The sequence below is a fragment of the Siniperca chuatsi genome, linkage group LG5 (genome assembly GCF_020085105.1).
Source record: "Siniperca chuatsi isolate FFG_IHB_CAS linkage group LG5, ASM2008510v1, whole genome shotgun sequence".
In the NCBI taxonomy this organism is placed as follows: domain Eukaryota; kingdom Metazoa; phylum Chordata; class Actinopteri; order Centrarchiformes; family Sinipercidae; genus Siniperca; species Siniperca chuatsi.
The window spans coordinates 32,454,352-32,467,619 of NC_058046.1; the positions used below are offsets into that span (position 1 = coordinate 32,454,352).

General features: G+C 40.9%; 1 protein-coding gene across 3 annotated transcripts in view; it reads right to left on the reverse strand.

Annotated features, from left to right (window-relative positions):
- Window positions 1-13,268, reverse strand: part of arid3c (AT rich interactive domain 3C (BRIGHT-like)) — a 96,572-nt gene that overhangs the window by 24,467 nt on the left and 58,837 nt on the right. For all 3 annotated transcript variants that reach the window (XM_044197714.1, XM_044197712.1, XM_044197713.1), the window contains one exon: window positions 11,318-11,390. In XM_044197714.1, the coding sequence (XP_044053649.1) occupies window positions 11,318-11,390 (73 nt within the window). The remainder of the gene's footprint in view (window positions 1-11,317; window positions 11,391-13,268) is intronic.

Genomic DNA, 13,268 nt, shown 5'->3' on the forward strand with positions numbered 1-13,268 from the left:
TATTATTGTCAGCCAAGAATTGTTTCAATTAAGAGTTTACTTGAGATTCTAAAATCTTATCAAGGGTAGGAAGTTTGGATATAGGGCGGTAGTTGGGATTTGTTGGGTCTCTGTAAATAATATTATAAAGAGCACGGACTAGACCTGCTCTATAGGAAAAGTGCAATGAGATAACTTCTGTTATGAATTAGCGCTATATAAATAAAATTGAACTCATTTGAAATTGAATAGTTGTTTATGTCCGATGGGTCCCCACCCTTCAATAAGGGAAGAACATAGGCTGCTTTCCAGATTTTGGGGATGGAATTAGTCTGGAGGCTCTGATTAAAAATATGAGCAATAGGCTCAGCAATAAAATCAGCTGCAAGCTTTAAAAGATAAGGATCCAGGTTGTTGGATCTTAATTTCAGCTGAGTCAACTAAAATGCATTCAGGGAGGCCTGAAGTGGAATTGGACAATGATTTTATCTGTTTCCAGAATTTAGTGGGATTGCTGAGATTTTCCAAAACAGATTTTAAGCAATATTCTGATTTGGATATCCTAGTCTAGATTGTGCATTTATTTCTCAGAGCTCTAAAGGCAGTGGAGTCAGTAGGGGAGTTAGTGGCTCTAGCCTTGGCCCGGGAGGCATTCCTTAGTCCTTAGCGGTCCATCAGGTTAGATAGTTCTTCTGTGAACCAAGGGTTGTCCCTCCCAGAAATCCTGAATTTCTTCATTGGGGCATGCTTATTGCAAATCGACATGAAAGAGTTATGAAAATATTCCCATGCACACTGAACATAATGGATTAAGCTGACTCTGCCAATGTCACAGATCATGCAGAAATGCTTGTTCTTCAAATTATTTAAAATACCTTTTAAAAACATGACAAGGTTTGAACTTGGGTAATTTTGAGACTCTTAAACAGACAATAGCACAATTATCGCTGACATCATTACAGAATTCTGCATTCATTTCTAGTGCAGTGCCCTTCAAGACGTGCCTGTTCGGAACAGGCCAATTGCTTGGCCTCCAGTATTACTGCTTGCAGCTTGCTCGAGAACTGTTCATCTAAACAAATTTACACTCAACATCGCGCTTTCTTGGGTCCTCAGCAATACTCCTGCCAAGTAAGAAGTCGATCAGATAAACAGTTGTCGAGAAAATAGTAGGATAGACATATATACATACATAGTCAATTTTAGTTATATGAAAGAGATGTGTGTGTTGTTTCCTCAGATGAAACTCTTTAAAAGTAACTTAATCCTGATACTCAGCAGGTTCCCACGTCAGGATAAATATAGCTGCACATACCCTCGCTGTTTCACATAGTTTTGATATTCCCGTATTCATAAGGGGTAGGTCTGTTCTGTGCCTTGTTTTATAATCAAAGCCTACACCTGTCTGAATATTCCCACACCAATGTTATGGTCGATCAATTCCATCTGCTTGTCTTCTCTCAATATTATTGCACTTCTTAAGGTTAGGTCTAAGTCCTCAGCAAGAAAGCAGCCTTGGATAAATGACAATTTTAAAAGCTGTAAAATAGAATGTAGGAAAGCAGAGCGCAGATGGAAAAAATCTGGTCTCCAATTACAACATTATGAAGGAGTTATAGTTACACTATAATAATATTGTTAAGGATGTGAGAACACAGTATTTTTCAGAACTTCTACCCATCAACATAACCCTAGTTATAATTTAAAGAGGTCATATTATGCTACTTGGCTTTTTCCCTTTTCTTTATTGTGTTATATATCTTTTTTGTGCATGTAATAGGTTTGCAAAGTGAAAAAGCCCAAACTCCGCCCCAAAGGGAGTTACCCTCTCCCACAGAAAACACTGCTCCTGAACAGCCTGAAAACAGCCTAAAAAGAAAAAAACCTAGTTACTGGCTAAAGCAGCTTTGTTTTGGATCACACTACCTTGCTTGTCAGGACCCGCCCCACTCTGCTTATGATTGGCTAGTAGTCCTTACCTAGTTACTGCACATGTGCAACTCCCAACAAAGATCGACTAGAAGTGAGATGCCTCACTCGGTACCTAAAACGGAGCATTCAAGACACAGGGGTGACACAGTGAAAAGAGGTGCTGCAGCAATGTCCAGTATGAGAAAAAATATGGTGTTTTTGACACGTCTTGCTCTTCTCCTCTGGTCTTATGTCACCTTGGCTATCTGCTAGATATTGAATATTTCCTGTTTTATCTTGTTAACTCTTATCTCCTCTCATTACAGACCACTTCCTGCTCCTGGTGTATCTCCCACCAGTTCTGATTACATGCTCTGCCCTAATTACAGGCACCTGTGCCACATCACCTGCATCCACTTGTGTATATTACCTCACTGCCTTCAGTCACTCGTTGCCAGAATAGTTGATGTACCTTCCTAGTCTCATGTTCCAGCATTCTGTCTGTGTTTCTTGGTTTTCTGATTTTTGGCTGTGTTTTGGACCGTGTTTTGGACCGTGTTTTGCTTTCCCTTATTGGACTTGTTTGTTATCGCTTGAATGCCTATCTGTGTACCGAACCTGCATCTTGGAAAGTAAAGACTGTGTTAATCTTACCTACTGGTGTCCTGCTGTCTGCATATCTGAGTCCTCAGTGCCTGATTACCAGTTGTAACAGTATGAACTGGCCATCACAATAGACTCAGCAGACGCCGACTCGGTACACACGACCCTTCGTGCTAAGGGAGAACAGATACACCATCATCAGGAGCAACTCGCTGACTATTCAGTGTAGTCTGCACTTCGAGCTCCAAACTGCTGCTTTCCCCATGGAATGCTCAAAGGTAGCCTACCTGATCTCCCATTTCTCGGGTCGCTGAGCCCTGGGCCACAGCCGAGTGGAAGAGAAATTCCCCTGTGTGTGACTCCCTGCATCTGTTTTCAGAGATTTTCTGAAGTTCAGTTGGAAGCATTACATCTACCTGCAGACTTGGACTCATTGATCTCTCTTGTCACCAAGATTGATAATCACATATGAGAGAGACAGAAAAGGAGCGAGCCATGGCTGATTATTCTCTGCCCAGATGGGAGGGGCACCATATGCCTCATCCTGGTGCTCTCCTCCTTGTTCTCCCCAGTCTGCTGGTCCACGTTCATCGCCATCCGCTGGTCCGGAGGAACCTATGCAGCTGGGAAGAGCCAGAGTCACTCCGGAGGAACTCCAATTACGTCTGAAGGAGGGGAGATGTCTCTACTACGCACAGCGGGGTCATATCGTCACACACTCTCTCTGTCATCCTCTGTTGGTGGATTCTGGGGCCGATGAGAGCTTTATGGACTGGCAGCTAATGAGGAGGGTGGGATTGAAGTTTGTTCCCTTGCCCAAGACTTAGGAGCCGAACGCTTTGGATAGTCGGCCTCTTTGTAAAGTAAGTCATCGCACCCAGCCACTTATTACTGAACATGATCATTCATCATACATGAGAGTTTTCATCTGTTTCACTCTCCCATGAATCCTCTCATTTTGGGGCTCCCCTGGCTGATACGTCACAACCCACACATGAACTGGGCTTCAGGGGAGATTATGGTATGGGGCAAGGGATGTTCGCGTTCCTGTTTGGCTTCGTCTCCTGAGTCCTGCTCTCCTCGTTCTGCTGATTCGACGGCCACATGGAGACCGTCTGTGTTCCTTGCTTCATCAGCTGAAAAGGATTTCCCGGATCTCTCTAAGGCCGCCATGTTGTATATTAAGGAGGTGTAACAAAACCCAGGCCACCTCCCTGCTGCCTCACCGATCTTATGATTGTTCCATTGATCTACTCCCTGGATCTTCACCTCCCAGGGGACGTCTCTGTGCGCTATCTGCACCTGAGAGGAAAGCCATGCAGGAGTACATCGATACGTCTGTGGCCACTGGCATTATCCGCCTGTCTTCCTCACCAGCTGGAGCTGGCTTTGTGGGAAAAAAGGATGGTTCACTGCGCCCCTGCATCAATTACCGAGGACTTAACAACATCACCATAAAAAACAGGTACCCCATTCCACCTATTTCCTCAGCATTCGATCTGTTGCAAGGTGCAAGTTTGATCTGAGAAACGCATACCATTTGGTCAGAATAAGGGAGGGAGATGAGTGGAAAATGGCCTTTAACACCCTTAGTTGTCATTACGAGTACCTTGTCATGCCATTTGGACTTACCAATGCCCCAGCTGTGTTTCAGGCCTTGGTTAACGATGTCCTCCGGGATTTCCTGGACGTGTTCGTTTTTGTTTACCTGGACGACATTCTCATCTGTTCCCTGGAAAAGGAGACTCACATCGGACATGTCCGCCTCTTGGAGAACCAGCTGTTTGTCAAAATGGAGAAATGTGAATTACATGTATCCACAGTCTCCTTTCTGGGGTTCATCATTTCCAGCAAGGGCATGAGGATGGATACCTTCAAGGTCAGTGGAGTGGCTGAGTGGCCCAGACCCACTAGTCGGAGACTGGTTCACTGCTTTTTGGGGTTTTCCAACTTTTTCCAACGATTTATTAGAAACTTTAGTTCTTTAGTTAGGGCTGAGTTGCCTTTCCTGGTCTGGACAGATCACAAAAATTTGGAATATGTCAGTTTTGTTTGGTTGGAGCTGTCTTCTGGGGGATTGAGGAGAGGGTGAGGCAAGCCACCGCTGACTTGGAGGTTCCCGAGGGATGTCCCTCCAACCGCCTGTTTGTTCCTCCTCCTCTCCGCTCACAAGTCATCCACTGGGCTCATTCCTCATTTGTTTCCTGTCACCCGGGAGTCAAGAGAACCTGCTTCATTGTTAAACAGTGTTTCTGGTGGCCGTCCATGGAGAAAGAGGTGGGAGAGTACGTTTCAGCCTGTCCAGTCTGTTCCCGCAACAAGGTGTTGCACTGCCCTCCCCCTGGTCTACTGCAGCTGCTTCTGGTCCCGCATCGCATCTGGTCAGACATCTCCTTGGATTTCATCACAGAATTGCCTCCCTCAAAACGTAACACCACCGTGCTTACGGTGGTGGACAGATTCTCTAAAATTGTACACTTCATTCCCATGTCGAAGTTACCCTCCACTAAACAGATGGCGGAGGCTGTTCTGCTACATGTCTTTCGTCTTCATTGTCTTCCTAGGGATGTAGTGTTGGACCGGGGTCCACAGTTCGTGTCATACTTCTGATAGGCGTTCTGCTCTCATTTGGGTGCCACCGTCAGTCTCACCTCTGGTTATCACCCCCAGTATAATGGACAAATGGAGCGTCTCAACCAGGAGCTGGAGACCTGTCTACACTGTCGTAAAGTAGTCAATTAGAGCCTCTATTACCCCAAATGCCACTTACTCTGATGTCCTTCACTCGCAACAAGATGGTTTTAACCAGTTTTATCCCGTTACCGTGTCTGAACTTTAAGAAACAGTATCACATATGAGAGTGTCTTCCAGCCTTCTTGATGGAATACCAACAAAGTTTTTACTAAAAGTAATGCAATCTGTCGGGCCCTGTTTGCTTTCTGTTTTTAACAGTTCCTTGTCTAAAAACAGTCTCCAAACAATTTCTTTCTGCACTGGAAAATAACAACACTTTTGAATAGTTTCCGCCCTGTTCAAGGTCAACAATGACCTTATAATGACTGCCAATGATGGCATGTGCTCAGTCCTTGTACTGTTGGACCTTAGCGCAGCCTTTGACATGATCGACCACAGCATCCTGTGATTGAAGCACTGGGTGGGGATATCTGGTACAGCCTTATGGTTTTCATCATACCTGTCGAATAGGAGGTTCTGTGTCTCTGTGAACAACTATGACTCTTCATTTTCCTTTGTTAAGTATGGTGTACCTAAGGGGTCGGACCAATTTTATTTTCTTTATACATGCTTCCCATGGGCCCATTCCCATTATTCATAGACATGGTGTCTCTTTTCATTTTTATGCTGATGATACACAGATGTAACTGCCTGTTAGATTCATAGACCCTGCAATGCTGAGTTCACTTAACGACGTGTCCTTAAGCTGATCCCAAACAAAACAGATCCTTGTCATCGGTTCCCAGCACATGGCAAAACATATTCTGCCATCTGCTGGTTCCCTATTGGATCACATTAAGCCTGTTGCAAGAAATCTTGGCGTCTCGTTTGATAATAATTTTTGAGCAGGACACCACAAAGCTTGTGCAATCATGTTTTTTTCATCTTAGAAATATATCCAAAATACAATCTACCTTAACTTTTAAAGACACAGAGGTCATTTTATACGCCTGGATTACTGCAACAGCCTTTTTACTTGCCTCATCCAAAAATCTATTGATCGACTCCAGACTGTACAGAACTCAGCAGCCAGGCTTTTAACCAGAACCAAGAAACATGATCATATAACTCCTGTTTTAGCCTCTTTACACTGGCTCCTAGTATGTTTTAGAATAGATTTAAAGATTTTACTGATTACTTTTAAGGCACTTCATGGCCTCTCTCCCTGCTATATCTCTGACCTCTTAGTGGAACTGGAACAGCCTGCCCAAGGAAATCAGGTCAGCTGAGTCAGTGATCTCTTTTAAGTCCCTTCTTAAAACATACTTTTATTGAAGGGTCTTTCCTGATTTCACTTTTAGTTTTATTTTTCCTTAAACTATCTTTTACTTACTTTAGAATGTTTTTCTTGTTTTTTTTATCTGTTTTCTTTTAAAACCAAATGGTTCTATGATTTGTGTGTTTTATTTTGCCACCTTTGTGTACCACTTTGTAACATGGATTTTGAAAAGTGCTCTATAAATAAAGATTATATTATTATGAAGGCAGTGCACTGCCTTGGCTAAATCGTCTTTCTTTTATCATACTGTTTTTCTTAACAAATCTGTCACAAATATAAAACAAAACATTTTATTGTTGTTACAGTTACAGTTGGTTAATAAAAAACATCTTAATGAATGAGACTGTTCTCTGTGCAGTGTAGCTGGATGAACAGCTAACTGGGAGACACTGAACACACACATCAGGACCTGCACAACCTCACCTACACAGAACATCTTTTTGTTTATTACCTTTACTTTGTGTTCAATTTGCATATCCTGGTATAAATAGAAATGAAGAAGAAATGGAAATGGAATGTAGGTTTGTTTCCTACCAACAGTCTACGTTGGTGTCTGTTGAACATGACCACAATGTTTCCCTAACCTTGACAAAGTACGTTTTGTGCCTAAACCTAACCAAACCTTCATCATAGCGGTACATTACGGTCATTGGTAATAGTTTTAGAAGGCACTGACAAACAATATTGTTCTGCTGATCAGAAAATGCTTGTATGTGTCATTTTGGAAGGCCATGACAAATGGCATATTTTGTCATTTAGTTTGGAAGACTTGTTGGCTTCATTTCTCACAATTCCAAACACCAAAATGTCAATTTATCTGAGGATTTAATAAAATATATAGGGAAGAATTTAAGCAGGCACAAACACAGATTGTGTGCAAAGTTTAAAAAAAAACTTGGCATCTACATCTTAGGCTCAATGTTGACCAAAACATACTATGACTACTACGACAAGAATGCCCAAACCTGTGGTCTGGATTTAGCCAACCAGTAAATCAACTATATTAAAGGAGCACTGTCTGTTCACTGGGATCGCTGGTTAGCAAGCCAGGCTGGCTGACATTTATTTGTTAGTGTAAAATGACAGTGATGTTTTCAAGAAACATTGATTGGGATATTTGGAGCAGTCCACTCTGATCACAGTTGTCAGAGGCGAGCAGTGGAGATAGGCTGCTGCTGATCTGCTTTGCACTGACAATGTCTCCCTACGCTAAGTCCAAAATCAATCTCTAATTGAACGTTCCAACAACAATCCATACTGTCTCTAAGCCCAAGTGACCACCCAACTACATCATTACTTCATCAACGTGTGCTTTCCTACAGCTGTCATAGCACACAACTGGACTGTGGTCAAATGGGACTTTAGTTTTTGCGATATTCCCGCAACCTTCATAAATACAGTAATGTGTCAAAGCTAAAACATCTAAAACATCAATTTTTGTCAGAAATGTCTTATTCTTTTTAAACTGAAACACATTAATTAGGCTACAATAAATACAGTGTGAACTGCAGGTGGCAGTATAACATGTTTATGTTCAAATACATGCAAGTAAAGAAATATATAAAACTAGTATATACTGTGTCAATATAAAAAAAGATGAAAAAATGCATCCAACAAAAAGTTCAAATGAAATGAAATGAAAACTCAATTGTTAATACTATATAGTGCAACTAATTAGAAAATAGAAGAATATGAAGAAGCAAGCATATTTACAGCGAACATACTAAAAATTATGGAAAAAAGTTCACATGCGTAGGTGTACAAAAGCTGTAAATGTCTTACTCTTTTTTGCATGTTGTATTGTAGCTTCAAATGTCAGCAGCTCATTATCAGTGAATCGTATTTATCAGGTGATTGTTGGCAGCATTTTTTTTATTTGTATTGTCCTTCATGTCCCTGAAATTTGTATTTATGTGTAAAATGAAAGTACTTGTTGACACTGAAAGATCAGCTTACTGTTTGAAACTTAACTGTGAACTAGATTCAAAATTTCAATAGTGGGAGAAATATGGGGATTTGGGATGGCTATGTCATTTATAACTATATTTTTTGTTGTATGATTTCCTGTTCTATTTTTTGATTAAACAGTGAATTCTGGAAAAAATCTTATTTGGTCTTTTATTCTTCTTTTCATCATTAGTGATTCCCTCTTTGGAATGTAAAAAAATATGTTATTAAATATATAAATATGCTATTACAAATGTTCATTCTGAAAAAATACTAGCGGTATCAGTATCAGAAATCAAATATTATCCATGTGTGGATATCACTTCTAGTGAGTAACTCATATGAACTTATGTCCACAGATCCAAACTATCACTTTAATTTGACATCATTGAATGTGTGTGTAAATGCTAATGATTATTGGGGTTATAGGTCTGGATTTCAGCTGTTAAATTCTCATTATATGTAAGTTAAAATTTCTGTGAGCAAAATGATTTAATGTTTCTGTATTAATAGGAGCATTCCTTCCTTACATTGCACAGGAAACCAAATATACTCACTAAACATAATCCAAAATAACAGCAATTATTGGTTATGCTGGTTTTAACAATTCAGATGATGTCATAGAATGGAAAATAAACTACTCTAAAAATCAGTTTTCCCTAACTCCAAGTCATTGCATTATAAGTCAAGGACAGGCAGGTGAGGACATAAAACAAATGTATCTGCAGACATGTAAAACATGTGTACAGAACAAGGAATTCAAAATAACAAAAACATGGCACACTAGCCTTGTGCTCCTAAAATAGGGAGTCATTGTAACGGGTAGAGTTGTAGTGCCTTTTATTCTCTGCTGGGTGGTTAACGTCCTCATATTATGGAAGGGTCTAAACACAGATCCATTTCCCAAACAAAACCAGCGGCTACGAGCAGAATCCTCACACAGCCACATCTGTGCTCTAACAGGTCACAAACAATCAAGACTTTCTTGTTTAAACTGAAGTTAAAGGAATAGTACAGGTATTTGTTCTCATCATATTCCAGCAGATCACAGAGATTTCAACTATTTTACTGATGCTCTTTAATAAGGTGATAAACTTCATATATCTCTGGAACTATCAGCCCGTTCTCATTCCCAGGTCGTCATATACTGACGTTTTGTCACGCCCCTCTGCATCTCACACAGACGCACAAGGTACCCTTCAGCGTCTGTATGAGACTCGCCGGGCTGCCAGAAAACCTTTAGTAAGTCAGGTGATGTAGTAACAAGCCAGAAAGTCTGCTTAGGGAGGAGGTCGGGGTGGATGGGTCCCCTGCCAAACCAAGTCAATGTTGACTTTTTTTTTAAGTTTTGAGTTACAAAACGTTACGTACGTGACTTATGTCACGTTATGTACTTATTTTAACCTAAGCCATGATCTTTTCCTAAACCTAACCAAACTGTGACCGTTTCACGACGATAACCACGTGTTAAAAAGGGGCGTGACAACGCAGCGTCTGTATTTGACGACTTGGGATGAGGACGTTTTGGAACTATATAGCTCAAGTGAAAAAAAACTAATTTCGGTCACATAAAGTATGTCTCTTTCTGAAATACAGAGAACTTTACCTAGCCTAATTACCAGACTGAATTGTTAATGAGTTTTAACAAAAAACAAACAAAACAAAAGGTCCACTACTAGTCTTCCTCAGCGGATGGAGTTTGCTCATTGGTAATGGAGACGTGAGTGAAGTTCCATATTAAGGTTACATTATGAGAGCTGAGCAAACTGTATTGGCTGATGAAGACTGTGAGATGCTGTTATTTATCTTTTATGGCTTTTTGTTTGTCTTGTTTTAATGACTGGAGGAGCAGGGGGAGTCCATTTCGGGCTTTTACTTATTACAGAAATGTATATGATATGGTCTGATAATGGTAGAAATATGTTAATGTAAGAATATTGTATGCTCAGGGGTATGTACTGTATATTTGCAGTATGATGTGTGGGCTGTCAACATAATGACAAATAGAAAAACACATCATTATTCTTCCTATATGGTGACAAACCTTTGTTTGGCTCATTGCAGTCCAACAGTGCTAACACAATGGTTTTATGTTCTAACAATGTTTATAAGATTTGTTTAAAAAGTGATTTAGTTTATTATTTCTTAATTATAATCTTGTCCATAATTCCTATCAGTTTAACATTTTACTCACCAGCTTTATTGCTGACATACTGTATGTCATATGGGGACACTGGGAAGCTTTACAATTGAGTGCACCATGTTTGGAATATTTCTGGCAGCCCAATCTGTCCCCACCAAAAAAATGTTTTGAGTTTATTTTTGAAAGTCAAAGCTAAGCCTGCATTTTGCTGAGCGTCCTTTTCATAGCAGGTGCAGGGGAGTGTATCTTAACAAAGTAACATAGTGTTTTAGGATCTCAATGAAATGGTATAATGTAGCTTCTACATATTCAGTATTTCAGAAAACTGACTGAAACCACAGGATTTGACCTACTTATGGGCCTTGAACCTTGTTTTTGATAAACCGAGTAAAATCAAAGCCTTGAACGCACAAAGTGAGCTTGGATGTGGACAGGGGCTGATACTAGTTAGTAATTACTGAAATGTCTGAGAGCATCTTATATACCCTGGAACAGTGTAACTGTGAAGGACATGTTAGGGACTCCTTCCTCCCAGAGAGTCAAACACCAAAAAGGTATTCCCAACGTTTGGAAACGCTGGAGTCCATGGGCATGTAATGTGGTAAACTAAATGAATGGACATGTTAAGGGTTACTGGGAAAAAATGTTTTAAGGTAGAATTCTGAACAAGAGGATTTGTAAGGGAAGAAGCGTATTTTTGTATTAAAGTGGAAATCACTTACCCCGTTTCTGCATGAAACTGAAAAGGTCATCAAGAAACTCTTTGCGCTTTTCATCATCATCCAATTCATACAACTGAAAAAGAAAAAAAGAAATCAGTTAATAATGTATTAAACATTTTCTCCAAAGAAAATCAAGAACAGGCTTGATCAGTGGTAGGTGTGGAGGCCGTCGAGCCTCCTGAACAGGGAGGTCTGTTTAGGATTGTGGCCAACACAGGCGAGCACCGTGAGATCCTTCAAGACATTCTGAGTAACCTTGAGCACAGTGAGTGTATCACACAGCAGCTACGGATCAGCAGCACAGAGAGCAGACGCACACCTTCACTCAGGAGCGTCGCACCAGCGGGGGTTACGGTGTTGACACCCTCACTTCCACTTCACATTCATTAGATAAAACAAAACCAAAATCTATCAACAGTAATTCAGAGAATGAGTTTCCCATACATGAAAACCTGTTGGTCAAGTTCGATTGATTGAACAGTCATCCAGCCAATCGCAGCCATCTGGCCAACCCACCAGGCCAGGGAGGAGTTAACAGGTGACGTAAACGGGCTTCTGTCACTCGCTGTTGTCGCTGTCGCTGGCTGTGGTGACAGATTAGAGAATCCGAATAAATCAGAGGTATCAAACGGCTATTTAACTAGTTAGTAATGTAGAATTTTCTTTCTAACTTTGTTGTTATGTGATGTCTCAGCTAACATTAGCCAGTCAACATACAATTCAATAGGCTATCCTAGTTGTTGTGTTAGCTGCTAGCTAGCTAGCTACCTCGATCATCCAAATCATGGATGTATAAAGAGAACTGGATACGGCACCGCCGCTCAGCCTTGCAGCCAGCTGGCCAACAAACTTAACATTAATGCAAGCTAATGGTGGCTGACCAGCGGTGGAGGAAGCACTCAGATCCTTTAAGTCAAAGTCCTGCATTCAAACCTCACTTAAGTTAAAGTATGTGAGTATAATCAGCTAAATGTACCTACAGTATGACAGTGAACGTCCTCACTGTGCAGTAAAACGCTCCCTTATATACTGTTGGGTAGTTTAATCTGCAGCAATGCATCATGGTCTATAAGATCATCACGTGTTTGCAGCGTCGCCGTCCTGTGAGAACCACGTATCAGAGAAACAGCCTGTTTCCAGCTGATCCGAGGGGGGGTCAAAGAGTTTATTCAGCTTCAGGAGGAGGAGAGTTTCCTCAGCACATGAAGGAAATGCTTAGTTTTTAAAACATTTACATGCAAAATCACCAATACTATGGGATGTTGAATGCTGGTGAATATAGTACCTTGGGGTGAAGGGCGCAGTGCTACAGTGTACATTTTGAGCTGTTATTTGTATATGTTGGATACTGGAACGGGGGCCACCCCTAAAACCCCCACACTTTTAAAATCGCTGCTCCGCCCCTGCCTTCAACACAAAGACACACAGCGCCACACTGGTGCTTGAACAATATCAGGAAAATGCTTTTTGGCCATGAATAGCTTTTTCACATCTGGGCACCTTAGAGAGGTGTGTCAGCTCGACAAATGACCATCACATCAGCTTTTTATATTCAACGACTTCAAGAAGCTGCAGACACCGTCACTGAGCACAAACATACATATAGCGAAATTAATTAATTCAAAGCCCTGTAAATGTGTTTTTAATATTTTCATATACATGGGGACAAAATATGCGAAACACCTTGAAATCAAGGCAACACCACTAAATGTTAGTGCTTCAAAGATGACCAGCTGAATCGACAGTGATAACAACAACCGATCATAACAGACTCTTTCTTTCACATAAACAGACTTTTTCTAAAATTGGCCACAAGGACAAACACAAGTGCAAACTTGTATCCTTCCTATGATGATCATGTGATTAAAGACTTTTTACTTGTTTTTGTCACACATCGCATGTCTCAAACCCCACAACATGGTTATACACTGACACCTGTTCAGATCAAACA